The sequence below is a fragment of the Sus scrofa genome, chromosome X, assembly GCF_000003025.6.
Source record: "Sus scrofa isolate TJ Tabasco breed Duroc chromosome X, Sscrofa11.1, whole genome shotgun sequence".
Classification (NCBI taxonomy): domain Eukaryota; kingdom Metazoa; phylum Chordata; class Mammalia; order Artiodactyla; family Suidae; genus Sus; species Sus scrofa.
In genome coordinates this window covers 111,358,771-111,373,663 of record NC_010461.5, presented here as the reverse complement: position 1 = coordinate 111,373,663, position 14,893 = coordinate 111,358,771, and the positions used below count along the sequence as shown (strand labels likewise).

General features: G+C 53.9%; 2 protein-coding genes across 24 annotated transcripts in view; one reads left to right on the top strand and one right to left on the bottom strand.

The window, feature by feature from the left end:
* MAP7D3 (MAP7 domain containing 3) overlaps positions 1-2,126 on the top strand; it is a 48,693-nt gene extending 46,567 nt beyond the window's left edge. For all 7 annotated transcript variants that reach the window (XM_005657925.3, XM_021080053.1, XM_021080056.1 and 4 more), the window contains one exon: positions 739-2,126. In XM_005657925.3, the coding sequence (XP_005657982.1) occupies positions 739-746 (8 nt within the window). In that variant the 3' untranslated portion in view covers positions 747-2,126. The remainder of the gene's footprint in view (positions 1-738) is intronic.
* The window catches only part of FHL1 (four and a half LIM domains 1), a 57,912-nt gene continuing 48,782 nt past the window's right edge, over positions 5,764-14,893 (bottom strand). For 5 of the 17 annotated variants that reach the window (XM_005657915.2, XM_021079520.1, XM_021079519.1 and 2 more), the window contains 6 exons: positions 10,191-10,372; positions 9,804-9,978; positions 9,015-9,184; positions 8,390-8,576; positions 7,615-7,814; positions 5,764-7,262 (listed from right to left, as the gene is read on the bottom strand). In XM_005657915.2, the coding sequence (XP_005657972.1) occupies positions 7,179-7,262; positions 7,615-7,814; positions 8,390-8,576; positions 9,015-9,184; positions 9,804-9,978; positions 10,191-10,346 (972 nt within the window). In that variant the 5' untranslated portion in view covers positions 10,347-10,372 and the 3' untranslated portion in view covers positions 5,764-7,178. 17 annotated transcript variants of the gene reach the window in all.

Sequence of the window (14,893 nt, the reverse complement as noted above, 5' to 3'; positions counted from 1 at the left end):
CTCAGCCGCCACAGGTCTGTTCTCTGTGAATCTGTTTCTAAATGACTTGATTCTAATTTTTAGGTCCTGCATTTCCTTCCAGATATACAAACAAGGTTCATTTCTAGCCCCTGGAGTTCCCGTTGTGGCTCAGTGGTTAACGAATCTGACTAGGAGCCATGAGGTTATGGGTTTGATCCCTGGCCTCGCTCAGTGGGTTAAGGATATGGCATTGCCATGAGCTGTGGTATAGGTCGCACACACGGCTTGGATCCCGTATTGCTGTGGCTGTGGCTGGCAGCTGTAACTCTGATTGGACCCTTGGCCTGGGAACCTCCATATGCTGTGGGTGCAGCCCTAGAAAAGACAAAAAAAAAAAAAATTTCTAGCCCCAGATCCCTCAGATTCCTCTTCATTCCCGATCCACTGGTTGCTCTACAGCACACAGATAATCATTTAGGGCAGAGGGTTAGTGAGTTTTTGGGAATTATTCTCTCAACTCGTGTTTCCAAAACCAAAAGGCCTTTTTTTGTTTTGTTTTGTTTTGTTTTTTTTCCTCGAGAAGCTCTCTTTGAAATTGAGAGGCAGCTTGGCACATTTGGGGGCTGGGGAACATTTATAAGAGCAGCAGTGTGTCAGCAACTCGAGGTGCACTACTGAGGGTCCCAGGCCCGCCTTAGAGCAAGGCCAGGGCCCACTTGCTGTGGATCCAGCATCTTCTCCACTAATATTCTTTTTTTTCTTTTTCCCTCTGGTCAGCTAGGTAAACCTCGTCCATCCTGGAAGAGAATCCATCCTCCACTATGGCTTTTGACTTCCAGGCCCATCTCAAAATTTCTCCACCTGCTACTTGAACCTGGCAAAGAAAATGACTATTAAAAAAAGAAGAAGATCAAAACATCATCTTAACGTATCTCAGCAGATGCTCCTGTCATCTCTGCTCTTGCCCACAGGGTTCTGAGTAAAGAGTTGTTTTGCTTTCCTGTAAAAATCTCCATGGTCATTCATTCTTCTGTTTTCCTGCCAACACATGTTTGAGTGTGTATCAAGGGTGTCTTTATAAAATGCTAATGAGTTTCTAAAAGAATCTTTACCAAAGAAATCGTTTTTCTCAGTACATACTTGAAATCTCAAAATCATGTTTACTCCCTTTAACGGTTACATTAACGTAGCAATAAAAACTCACAGTTGATCTTATAGGGAACATAATGGGTTTTGAGAGGGCCTCGAGACTGCTCACGAGAGCTTTGTCAAATTGTTTTAATAGACAAATACAGGTTGCAAAATACCGCCCATCACATTTTCCCATCAGGGACGTCTCTTTTTACGCTGCCGTGGTCTGGCAGCCCAGCACGCAGGCCCCTGCACCCGGAAGCGCCGGGAGTCCGAGAAGCTGTGATCTTCAGCATCGTCCCGGCTCTGTCAGTGCTGCCTTTTGAAGTACGTATTGAGGCTTATCCATCAGGACATGTTGTTTTGTTAAGTACACGAGGCAGTGTCTGGCACTTGTCCGGCGCACTCTGTTTAATGAGCCTAAATGTTTACTGTGTATCATCTTTCTCTGCTTGTGCTCTCCAGGCCTGCCCTTCAGTATAACTCGGGCTTGAGATGTGGAACCAAAATTTGCTTGCCTTTCTCTAGCCGCTGGCTGCAAGTGAGTCAGAAGCAGAGTTATTCTCCGGTCCCCGGGATAGCCAGGCACACAGCCCTGCCCGGTGTACATGCACACACGTGTGCGCACACGCAGGATTAATGTCGCCTGAGATGCACTGAAGCCTGCTCGAACCATAACCTAAAACTTGAATGCAGGTTAGTTGTCCCAATGCTAATGAGATTTCTGGTGAATCACAAATAGTTTGAAGCAGGCCCCTGTGCCTTTCTAGCCACTAGTCTTGGACTAGTAAAAGGAAGGAACCATTCTTCTGAGTCCCCTGTTCTTTGCTATGCAGAGTTACACTTCCTTTGTTATAGATTAGAGCTCGGGGCCTTGGGACTTAGTGTATAAACTATCTTTATACACCAGCTCTCTTCTTTAAAGGACAGAGATCATCATGCTAACAAAGGAGTTCCTTTTTCTGTACAAATTTCACGTGTTGAAACTCGGTTACACTGTTCCTGTGCAGCATGCAATAAACTTTGCAGATAAAGCAAGGCTTCTTCTTACTTCAAGAACAGCAAACGTTCTGGTGGTGGGTTAACGGGGACAGCAGTAGTTAGCAAGCTGCGAACACAGGCAGCGGTGTGTGTGATAAATGGTCGTCAGCCTGCAGACGCTGGGCCTCCCTCAAGGCCTGTCACTCGTCCAGCCATGGCTCTGACGGACACTCGAGGCCGGCCAGCGATGACGGTGTTTTTCTTTGTTCTGTGGTAAGAGTCACATAGGTCACTGTTCAGTGGCATTTAGTGCACTTACCGTGAGCAGCCAGCACCGCTCTCTGGCTCCGGAAGGTTTTCATCGCCCTGCAACGAGTCCCTGTGCCCTTAGGCGGTCAGTCCCCACCCCCCTCCCCCTTTCATTGATTTATTTTTGTCTTTTTGCCTTTTCTAGGGCTGCTCCCACAGCATGTGGAGGTTCCCAGACCAAGCGTTGTATCGGAGCTGTAGCCACCGGCCTCCACCACAGCGACAGCAACGCCGGATCCTCAGCCCACGGAGCGAGGCCAGGGATGGAACCCGCAACCTCATGGTTCCTAGTTGGATTCGTTAACCGCTGAGCCACGATGGGAACTCCTCCCCCAGCCCTTTTAGACCTCGTCTCAAGTGCTGGCCATGCCCGAGGAAAACACGTGTGCTTTTGAAAGTCTGAGTGTGCCCTCGGCCGTGATTGTGCTGTTACACACGCATCTCTTCCCGACATCATTGCGCGTGGCCAAACCGGTGTTTCGTTTCTAGTCTGGAAACGCGTCCCGCCCCGCCGAGTTGCGCTGGAGAAGGTGAGGCCCTCGTTTATCCTGCCCTTCGGCACCTGGTGCTTTGAGGACAGTGGCGGCCGTTGAACCAGGACGCGCCCTGGTGCCCACGCAGCCTGAAGCGCAGTCACGGCACCGTGTGGACGCGCTGAGGCGATGGACGCCGAGCCAGCCTTGCCCCTCTGGCCGTCGGCTGATGTCCTTCGCCCTGTGAGGACCTATGGGTCGCCTGAGGTTTCCCTTCCTCCCCGGAGAGCCTCTTGGTTCCCGCTCCCCTGAAGAACAGGTCCCCGGCCTCTCCCGGGGGCGTCCGCAGGTCAGCACGTGGCCCTCGCCCAAGTCGTCGTGCCCCCCCCACCCCCCGCCCCGCGTGCAGCGAAGCCTTTCAGCAGCTCCGACCCCCGACGACCCCGCGGCGCGGCGCGGTGCGGAACCCTGGGAAGGATGCTCGCCAGCGCCGAAGCCCCCCGCCCTGGCCGAGAGACCTCGCCTCTGGCAAGTGGGGGGGTCTCGGTTCTGAGGGTCCCTCACTCACTGCGGCAAGAGCCGGAGGGGCGGGAGGCAGGGCGTCGAGCCCCGCAGCCAGGGCGGACCGTCTGCACGTGTTATCAGGGGCCAGCGCCCCGCAGGCCTGGGGGGTTGAAGCAGCTTCCCGAGAGGCTGCGTTGCCCTCGGTCTCCCCGCCAGTCCGGTTCCAGCTTCCAGACGGGCTGGCCCAGTAACTTCCCCGGCTATGTGGTCATAACCAGAGGGCCGTCTGCACCTTCCACGGGCCTGCTACTTTACAGGCCTCGTCTTAAGGCCTCACAACCACCCAGTGACATGTGGGTTCTCGTTTTTACCAGGAGGACACAGATTCACGGCGATTGGCATTTGTTCAAGGCTCTACAACTAGAAAGAGGCAGATCAGATGTTCAGGTGTGATTCTGAAGTCACACCTCATACGGCTTTGGGGAGGGAACAGCGTCTGTGGCTCGCGTGGTGGATGGTAACGTACTGTGTTTGATGAAAATAATGGCTAACACTGGACACTTCTTGGGTGTTGGTCAGTCGCCCTTGCTTAATAAGCATTTCTGCGGTCAGGTTATCCGCAGTGACTGTGCAAGGAAGGAATTCGGTTTCACTTTACAGGCGAGGAAAGCAGCTCAGAGGTTAGGTAACCTGCCCAAGGTGTCATAATGCAAAGCAGCAGCGCGGCCAGGATTTGAAGCCAGGCAGTATAGCTCCAGAACCCACCCTGTTACCTGGAAGCAGATGCACCGATATTCTGACCGCCTTCATGATGTGGGAGAAGAGGGTTCTCGCCTGCAAATGCGCTTGCCTTGAAACGGCCCCTCCTTCCTTCCAAGTCTCAGGTTGTCTGTCACTCTCGAAATTAAGTATCGAACGCTGTGTATGATGGCGGTGTCCTCATGATGCCAGAACAGGCATTGGCCCTGCCCTAGGGCAGTGCCTTGGGCTAGAGGTGTGCCCTGGGTGGTGTTTTGTCCCTTGCTGTGTGACCTCCAGCTTTGTCATTTGGGGAATGAGGCAGCGGTGCCGGTGCCGGCCGTGAGGGCTGGCTATCGTGTGTCTAAGGCCTCACTGCAGCACTGAGGGACTTGAGCAATAGCATCTTAGGGGCTCTCGGGCCGGCCAAGGGCCTGCAGTCTGGCTCCACAGACATCTACTTCTCAGCAGAGCTCTTTGGCCCAGGCGTGGGCCAAGTGGTATGAGAAACAAAGGGCGACAGGCTTGAGGGGGGCAAGAATGTGAAAGGGATAAAGCGGAGAAGCCCAGGCAGCTGAAGAGGGAGAAGGGGCTGCGAGAGGCAGCTGGAGCATCGTCGTCATCGTTGTCACTGGCAGGCTGGAGGGTGAGGACCAGGAAGGGAGGGAGCGGGTCCGAGGAGAGGCAGGCTTGGCCAGCACAGAGCCGGCAGAGGCGGGGGCACGGCCAGTGTGTCAGGGTCTCTCCCTGCCCCCTCCCCCCGCTTCCCAGGCAGGTTCCCCTGAGCTCCACCCCTCGGGAAGCAGAGGGGCGCCGTCTCAACTCCCCACCCCGCTTCCTCGGGACCCCGGGAGGTGAGCAGACCGGACAGGCTCTTCGTTGTTTTGAGGGCTATGACTGATTTCTCTATGGAGACACGCAAGGGGCTGCTTCCCGCTCATAGAAATGCTCATGGTTTCTACAGACACCAAAGGGGTTCTGTCCTTTGATATCCCTGGGCACGAGGCTCCTCGAAGCTGAGACCCCCTCCTCCCGACTCCACCTTTGCTTGAAGGTGCCCCTTTGGCCTGGGGACCCGCCCCTCTGATGAGCAGGTGGCCGACGTCTGTGTTCCTGGGCCTCGGGCGCCATTCTAAAATGACCACGTGCTCCTCCGCGACCTGCACCTCAGACACGTGGCCACCATCTAGAAGCTTCCTCCACCTCCGCCCACACTGTCCCTGTGCCTGCCACCCCAGAGGGACACCAGCCCAAACGAGCGCCATCCAGGAGGCGATCGGCCTTCTGGAGGCCTGACAGTGGCAGGAGCGAGCAGCAGCCAGAGCTTGGGGCTCTGGAGGGCACAGGGAGAGGGCAGCCGACAAAAGAGGGACGTGAGGACTTCCCGAGGCCACCCTTCAGCTGCGATTCCCTCCCCCAGCCCCCTAGCCAAAGAAAGTCGGTTTGCCCTTTTAAAGGGCTACGCACATCTGGGAAAAGTCATGTGAGGTCGGAGTGGGGTTTTTGGTTGGTACTGTTCCTCACAGGAGCCAAGGCTGATCTTGTTCATAATCCCTAGGTTCCATGTAATGGCACGGAGGGAAGGAGAAAGCTCATTCCGGCCTCTGGACCAGCGGTATCACCTGAGAACAGGGCCACCCGGCAGAATCAGGAGTCATGAGGCAGGTTCTTTATATGCTGCTTTATTTCCGTAAGGATACACTGAAACGTTAGATGATCAAAGCTAATGACAAAATGTAGCAATGAGGCTTCGGCTTCTCTAACCACTCCTACGAGAATGTTAATACGCGCTGTCATTACGTGTGTACTCTTGAAGTCGTCTCGGGATATGCTATGTAATATAACAGTGTAGCTAGAATACAGTAAGGAGGTGCTCCTGCGTCTCAGGTAAGCGCTACGTGGACATCCGGTTCTGCCTGCCGGGACCGTGGCCTCCCCGCTCCCCCAGCGATCCAGCTGTAAGCTCTTGAGGAACGGTCCTAAGACTCACAAGAGCAGCCGCCGCCGACGGTTAGGGGGAAGCCCACTCTGCCATGTCTGGAAACGGCATGTCCATGTCAGTGACAGTCCTGGCACCTGCTCACCTGCCCCTCTCAGGTTTTATGGTTACTTCTGGAGGGTAAATTGCAAAACCGCAGGAACGTCTGAGGGGGCGAAAACATTCTCATGCAAGTCTCCAAACCCATAAACTATGCTGCTATTCATTAAAACAAAACATTATTCATTAAAAAAAGATAAAGGACAGCTGGGTTAGTTTTGTTAAGCTTCCAGAAGTATTCGCTGTGACGACATTCTGGTGACACAGGCTCGTTTTCTCAGACCTGCCTACACTCTCCCAATCGCCTTGCGTGTTCCATGCTTGGCAGGAGGAACGCTCCGAAAGCACGCCACAAATCCAAATCCAACGTTAGTACAGGGGAAAGGTCGGTTAGAATTACAGCTAAATTCAAATGTTAGTTTTCTGGAAATCCGTATTAGTGGTGTGAAAGCACAAAAGAACAGAGGGAAGGTGTTGATGGGGAAGTTAAACCATGCATCTCGGTAAGTTCCTGCTGCTCACAGGACAGGGTGAGCAGCCGAGTTGGAGCAGCCGCTGCAACTCTCGCGTGTGTCGTGTGACGGACACGGTGGGTCCCAGCTGAGCCACGAGAGGCATCTCAGTGGGGGCTTTATCTCTTAGGCTTCTTGCTTACATCACTAAGCAGCTAAATGGTCGGCGCTTTTCTGCTCTAGGATAAACATGCAGAAGAGTCAATCTAGCTACGTGTTCGTTTGCTAACTGCAGCTATCAGGACAGTAACGTTGCTGCAGGGTTGCTTTTCGCTAAATCCTAACATGATCACTGCGTGCCCGTACTTGAGGCGTAACTGTAAAATGGGAAGAAGGACAGGAGGAGCAACTCGGAGAGGTGAAAAGGCCTCTCTGGCCCCAGGGGTGGTACGGGGCAGAGGGCGAGGACACAAGGAACAAGACTCAAATTCCATTTTACAGGACAGGAGCCCCTGTCACTTTACAGCTTTTTGGCACAGTCGGGGCAATACACTTGCTCCTGATGGAAAACAAAGCGCTTGTTGGCCAGATTCACGGAGCATTTTTTGCAGTGGAAGCAGTAGTCGTGCCAGGATTGTCCTTCATAGGCCACCACACTGGAGCCTTTACCAAACCCTGCGGAGGAAACAAAAGCAAACAAGAGCGACAGCTGAGTGCACACAGGTGGGAGCCAGGCCGTCCACGGGGCCCACCAGCGCGCGGGCAGCGGCCGCCCGGCGCCCGGCCCCCCGCTCCACCGCGCGCGCGCGCCGCCGTCCCCCGCGCCGCCGGGACCTGAGAAGATGCCAAAGCTCCGCCGAGGGCTCCCGTGCTTTCCAGAACCCACATCCCCTGCCACCGCCATCGCCCTGTGACTGACGCGCACCGACCTCCCAGCACAACCAGTTTCTTTGATTTAGGTCAGGGCCATGGCATCAAAGTGGCCACCAGGAGGCAAACTTGGGCCGTTTGTGGGGTGTGCACTTACCGGGCCTCGAGGAGCTGCTAAGCTTCGATTTTTTCTATAAAGAACCACCACCCACGAGGGACAAGTCCTCTCTCCACCCGGATGCCTGCCCCGGAGGTTGGCGCTGGGAAACAGGGTGAGAGGCAAGCGTTTCCCGTGGCACACTGGGGCCTTCCTAGCTTTAGAGACTGGGTGGCTCACTCTTGACACAGTCCTTTTCCCTGAGGATGGCAAAAGTCTTCTCAAATGTACATTTCAAGGCTCCCCGGGAGATGGGAAAATTGGAGACGGGGGAGAGGGCCCAGGGCACGTGGACCGCGGCCGCGAGATGAGGAATGAAGTGATTCGCTTGGCTCCTGATCGCAAAAGACCTGCCCACTGGCACCTCTGAGCTACCTTCCCCTACGGGGTGTTTGCATCCCAGCTTCTGGCTCGCCGCCCCCCCTCCCCCGCTCCCCTCCCGCACCCCAGCCCAGCCCGCGCCTGGCCCCCCCCCGCCCCTCCCCCGCCCCCAGCATCCCCGCGCAGTGCCTGCCCGTGGCCGTGGGTCTCAGGCTCGTGATCTCCGGCAGCATCGTAAGTTAGTCGGCAGTAGTCAGAAGTGTTCTGTGTTGCAAAGGCTAACCTGGCCTGGGGGAGAATCCGCACTATTTGGGGGCCTTTGGGACCACAGTGGCAGGGGGAGGGGGCACTCTCTGGGGCCTTTGTGGATGAAACCGACGACGTAGGAAAATGAGAGATGGTTACCATGCGCAAGACCTAGCCTGGCAGACTTAGCAAGGACTCTTTAGCCTACCAGTGATGGGGTTCTTGCATCCAGCACACTTCTTGGCCACAAAGTTCTTGTAGCAATCCACGCAGTAATACTGGTCCTCCACAGCGGTGAAACGCTGCCCAGCCAGCTTCTTAGAGCAGGTAACACACACAAAGCACTCGGCATGCCAGGGCTGATCCTGGTAAGTGATTCCTCCAGATGTGATGGCCTAGACCAGGGAGTGTAGCACCGGATTCAGATTCAACAACCATTTTGTTGAATGCCTACTACGTGCCAGGCACTGTGCTGGGCGCTCGGGTCTACAGTATCTCATTGAATCGCCACAACGGCCATGGGAGGCAGGTGCCATTATTATCCCCAGGTTCCAGACGAGGACACCGGGGCTCGGGGAAGGCGAGCCCGTGTGCAAGGTTAACGCGGCAACCGGGTGGCGGAGGCCGGCCTCCAGAGCCAGTCAGGGTGCCTGCCTCGGCCTGGGCGCTGCTTTCGACCGCCCCGGTCTCCTCCTCTGTGACACGAGAATAATAATTCCTACGTCGCAGGGCTGTCGTGAGGATGGAATGGGATAGTGTGTGTGCAAGTGCTCTGCAAACTGTCAAATGCTTCTAGAAACAATGGCCAGCGCAGAACGCCCTTGACAACGTACCTTGTTGCACTTCACGCAGTGCTTGGCAAACTTGGTCTCATGGCAAGTCACGCAGTAGAAGTCCTCCCCTTTGGGGAAGAAGCTTCCTGTCCCAATGACTTGCTTGCAGTTGCTGCAGGTGAAGCAGTCTTTGTGCCAGACGGTGCCCTTGTACTCCACGTTCTGATCGCCTGCGGGGGGAAGCGAGGGGGTAGCCCCACTGACAGTGCCCTGCAGGGGGCTGCATCCGCTCAGCCTCCCTGGGCCCTCCAGAGGGGAGGGAACGCAGGCCCTGCAGTTGTTGGCCTCACACTTCCCCTGACCCTGCCCGTGGGCTCCCCTACCGCGCCCCCCGTGCGGTCATGCCGACCCAGACGCTGTCCGTGGGGGGGGGGGGGGGACCTGGCTGTACCTTGTGGGGCTCAGACGCCTGAATCCCCGCGCCGCGCGCCCCCACCCCCTGCATGGACTCAAGAGATTCCAGTGGGAAGGGGCTCCTTGACCAGGAACAGCACCCCAGGAAGAAGCATGCTTCGATCACTTACTAAACCCAAATGAGAAAGCGCTACATACTTGTCGCTTCCTTCTCTTGCCACAGCCCGTTCTCTCCAGGGTTCTTTACTTGCCGAGTGTGTGCGTGTGTGCGAGCATATATGTGTACACATATATACGGGTGTATATATGCATGCATATATATGCTAACCTCCGGCAGCGGCTCCCGCCAGCGTCATCCCCATCACAAGCACCCCTGCGCCACGCTGCCCTCAGGGCCTCCTCCCTGGCTGCCCCGGGGCTGAGTGTGGCCGGTACCTGCCACGATGGGCTTGAAGCACCCCTTGCACTTGGGGGAATCCTCGCGAGTGGTGCACTTGTTGCACAGGATCTTGTTGTCCTTGGCCATAAAGGTCTCATTGGCCAAGGGGTGAAGGCACTTGGAGCAGCGGAAGCAGGTGTCGTGCCAGTAGCGGTTCTTGTAGTGCACCTCCTGGGAACCGAGCACAGGGGGTGGCCGTCAGGATGACACAGTCCCTGACACCCTGGATGCGGGGGAGGCTGGAAGACTCCACTCCTGAGACAATCGCAAGGGCTGGCGTCTGGCCGTGTTCCCCATCAGCCAGCCAGGGATGGAAGTGTGGCTGCTCCTCCGCGCGCCGGCCCTGCCCTGCCCCCCCCCAACCCTGGCCCCACGGGCGCTACCTTGGAGTCAGCGCCGATGGGTTTGCGGCACTCCACGCAGGTGTTGGCGCAGAACTTGTCGAAGCACTTCAGGCAGCAGTGGTGGCCGTCCTTCTGCACGTACTTCTTTCCCTGCAGCGGGTCCCTGCAGTAGTGGCAGTCAAACTTCTCGGCCATGGTGCCTACCTTGTAGCTGGAGGGGCCTGCGGGGGGCAAGGAGGCAGAACAAATGAGACGCGAAGGCCAAGGGGTTCGGGGACTGCGGCCAGGGCGCTGAGGCCAGAGGCAGTTCACTGGTGACTCCGGCGATGAAACAGACAGTCCCTGGGCTCCCGGGAGAGGGTCCCACTGGGCCATCCCCCTGCACTGCCTCTGAGAGGACACTGAGGGGGCCAGGCGGCTCTGAGCCGAGCTGGGCGGGCGGCCGCTGGGGCAGCGTCTGCAGCTCCTAGGAGGAGAGGCTGGCGGGGGAGGGAGAAGGCCCCCACGCTCCCAGCCACGGAATTCAGCGCATCTGAACCCAAACTTTCTGCCAACACCAGACCATGCTAGGGACATGAGCAGTGCGTAAGCATTTATTTCAAATCTGGCAGAGCACTTTGTAATCCCTGAAATGATCCTACAGAATGACTTCCAAGACAGTTTACTGACTCTGGAGGCCTGAGCAATCAGTTCTGCACCCGTGAGCTATCTGTCACAGTGGCGTTTGGCTTCGTGACGCGCCAAAAATCAAATCCCCCTTCATCCAAGCAAGTGAGGATCAATAGAGTCCATGAAGTGTCAGGATTCAGGACCCTGCAGTTTGCAAAACTGCCATCTTCAAGCAGCATCTAGGTGGGGGCGGGGATGACTTTGTAAAAAGTGTCAGGCGGATTTTGTCAAGAACCCCTCCCGCACTGCCTGCAGCTGAACAACTCCCCCCGGCCCCAACCCGAGGGCCTGCGGTCACCAGCGCTCAAAAGCAGTCTGTTCATCGCGCCACCAAAAAGGTACCAAATGTTTCTATGAGCTCTCAGTTTCCATAAACACATGCTTATTTCTTCTTCTCTCCCTGAAAAAGAAACTTCCACGGGTAAAGAGACAGCAATTATTTAACGCGCCCAGACAACACGAGAAGAGAGAGCACTTTCTCCCGCTACCCACGAACACGGTGGTCGTGCGCGCAAACATCCGGGAACTGATTTAAAGAGAAAGAAGGAGGGAAGAGAAAGGAGCAGCTGCCCGTACTCACCTCGGCTCCTCCACTAACTGAACGGCCCCGGACACCCACTTTGGGTCCCATTCCCAGTTTTTTTATACAAACACATGTCCAACTTGTTTGGATCTTGTTGCTGTAGGCAACCAAATAGCAGAGTGAGCTAAGGAAACCACACCCTGCGTCTGAGCACCGCCAGGAAGCTGTGAACTCTCACTCAGAACCCGCCTCCAGCCAAGGGCGGCCAGCAGCCCGCCCCGGCCCATCTGCTCACACAGACCCTCCTCTCCAGACACCCGACGACCCGACCGAGGCAAGGAGTGACAGTCCTGTGCCAAGAAAGGGGCCTGGGACACTTGGGTCACGGTTCAGAGATTTTCTGAGACTAGAGAACGGCTCTTACTGGCCCTCTTTCCCCCAAAAGAAATCCGAGGTGTTCCCTTACACAGCCAGCTTAGAAAAGGAGAGCCGCCCGGACCCTGGGGTCCGTCTCCTTGAACGACGACGCACTGTTTAGGGAGGCAGCTTTAAAACTGTCTTCAGCCCCCGCGTCTACAGGAAAGAGCGTCTATCACAGGGACAGAAGGTTGAAAATCACTCTCCTTATTAATTCGTTCTTGCTGGTCTTGCACATGTCACATAAAATCCTTGTCTTATTAGTGTTTCCACACTGAAACTGTGCGCTCTGTTGAGATTTACTTTCTTGTTAAGAGCTGCGGAGAGAAACCAAATAAATCCCCAGCAACAGTAAGTGCCAGGAAATTAAATTATCAGTGGCTCCCAAATGCCATTTGGCAGGAAATCAGAACTTGTGAGATTAGACAGGACGGGCTTCCTGCACGGCCAGTAACCATGGCTGGTTCTAGCAAGGACTACCTGCTTGGACCACGTCTGAAAACCCAACCTCCTTCCTCACCAAAGTCTCTACTTAGAGTCTAAACCCTCCTCACTGTAACGTCCCTCTCTTTTGATGTTGTTCAAAGAAAAAAATGGATTCTAGATATTTCTATATTAAAGTACCATACAGAGACCCACCTAAGGGGAGTCCTATCACTGGGTATTCCTGAGTCCTAACTTTACAGGAGAAATGCAGGTATTCGTGTCACCCAAGGAAGCAAAGCACCAGAAAACACAATGAATCCCACTTAGGTTTTCAGAGGTCTCAGAGATAAGGAAACCCACTGTGCTTCACAGTACCAGAGAGATCTTACCTGCCAAGCCTTTCCCACCTTAAAACCACACACTTTTCAAACCATCATTTTACCAACACCAAGTTCTTCACTGGTTACTTTCATAGTTCTAGATCACGACTTGCTCAGAGTTTCTAGGTATCCGGATGACGGAATAATCCATGGCTCATCCATGAACATGGAGTCAGTCAGTGAGGCTGTTCACCCCTGTATCGTGCCTACGGTCCAGGGTCGTAAACCAAGCAGAAGGAAAATTAAGTCAATCAGCCCCCCCAGGCAATGTTATTCCACTGCTTTTAGTGGTTTTCACTCCGAGATTTAGGCGTTATTACTTTGTCTTTCAGTAGAATGAAAAGCTCCGGGTCGGCTCCCATTCCCCACCACTGTATACTCTAACCCAAAGAGTCTGTGTCCAGATGGAGAGACAGATTTCAAAGGGCATATCCTTTTAAAACAGATTTCCACAGCTGACTCAAGCCTTTTTCATGTGTGTGGAAACACTGATCTGTCAAGATAAAATAGGCACTTCGAGGATTGCAGACTTTATTGCCTAATAAGTAAATAGGCTGGAAATACTGAAGGCACGTTTATAATGTCGATGTCAAATTCATGAACTTTAGTATTTTTTTGCAATAAATCCAACTGAGTGGAACTCTGGGCAACCTGAATGCGCTTACCTCGTGTTTTTCTAACCTTAGGATTATTTGATCCAAAACTATTTCAAGCCTTCACGCGGTGTACTTGGGAGGAAGCTGGAGCAATGCATTCCTGCTGATGAGAGACAGTTACTGCATCAGAACTCTGCATCCAAGTCACACAGTCTGCATATGAGCAACATATTTTGTTACTACTTATCTCCAAAGAGATGAACCACCCTAAGACAACAGCTGCTAGGTGACAGACAACACTGAGACCCAGAGGTTCCTAAGAGACCGCAAAATCCCTGATTCGTGGGATCCACCAAAATAAGGCAGAGTCAAGCTTCGATTTCCCATGGAAAGAAAAGCTCTACGCCTCCCTTTCCCTTCGTTAGAAAGAAGAGGATAGAGAAAAAAATGAAAAGGGTGTTTTTACGTCCTCTTTGGTGCTCGCTTTCATCTTCGTGAATTACATGCACTGGATGTTTCTCTCTCGGGGAGTCCTTTTCTTACCCCCGTGGCAATTTCGGGGCACATGATGCGTAGAACCTTTTAACCTTCCCCGAACATCCCTGTCTGTCCGCCTCGACCTGCTGCTGCTGCCTGGGAGAGGGCACAGCCTGGACTGCGAGCGGAGCCATCAGACACACGGCTGCAGGCCGCCACTTCCCCTCCTGGCCGAGCCCATGCCAGGGTGCGCCTGACCCCGCCGCTGCCAGCTCTGCAAGGACACCGGGCGCCACCCGCCCACCCCGGGCCTTGCCCGCGTGGCTCCCACAGTCCATACCTGCCGACTGACACCTGCAGATGTCACCACCATGATTAACCTTCTAAAACCTCTTTTCTTTTTTCTTACAAACAGTTTTTTTGGTTGCACCCACAGCATACAATGAAGAACCAGCGATGGAACCCAGGCCACGGCAGTGACAATGCCAGATCCTTTAACCGCCAGGCCACCAGGGGATTCCAAAACCTCTTTTCTTAAGAGCATTTTATAACAAAGACGTCTGTTGTAGAAAATCCAGAGGCAGCTCCTGCGACCCCGAGGTGCTGATGGGGAACTAACGGTCCTTCCTATACTTAGAATGCAGCTGGAAATGCGACTGCGTGATCAACTATTCGGTATTTATTCCAAGAGGATAGCTGGACCTTCTTGCCATGTCTGCTTCAAAAGACACATCATTCTTCACCTAATAAACAAGCTTCCTCTTTGAGAAAATTCCTGAACTATAGCCAGCACGCTGAGAGGGGCCTATGCAGACCTCAGTTATCTCCAAAATCGTTTTGGCTTTCGATTTAATCATGTACACATACAGGAAATACAATGTTACAACTTTTTTTTTTAAACTATAAACCTCATTAGAGAAGATCCAATTTGCATTTAATCATCTTGTTTCTGGTTTTGTATATATTCGCTCATGTTTTCCTGCTAATCTTCATTTCTCCCCGCCTGCCCAGATGGCTCAAAATAAAGACGATTTAAGGAAAAAGTGAATTATTACGACCAGGTAGCGTTTTTCTAACTGCATTTTCCCTGAGGGGTGTGATGTACAGTGTAAACAATGAGCAGTCGCTCAAATCGGGAAAAAATGCCCGTTACGTCTGGTCTGTTAATTGCTCAGTCCAACCCAGCAGTACATTAGTCACTCTGCGTATAGGTACTGGCTCCCAAGGAAAGGGTACACTGCTTTCCCGAGCACA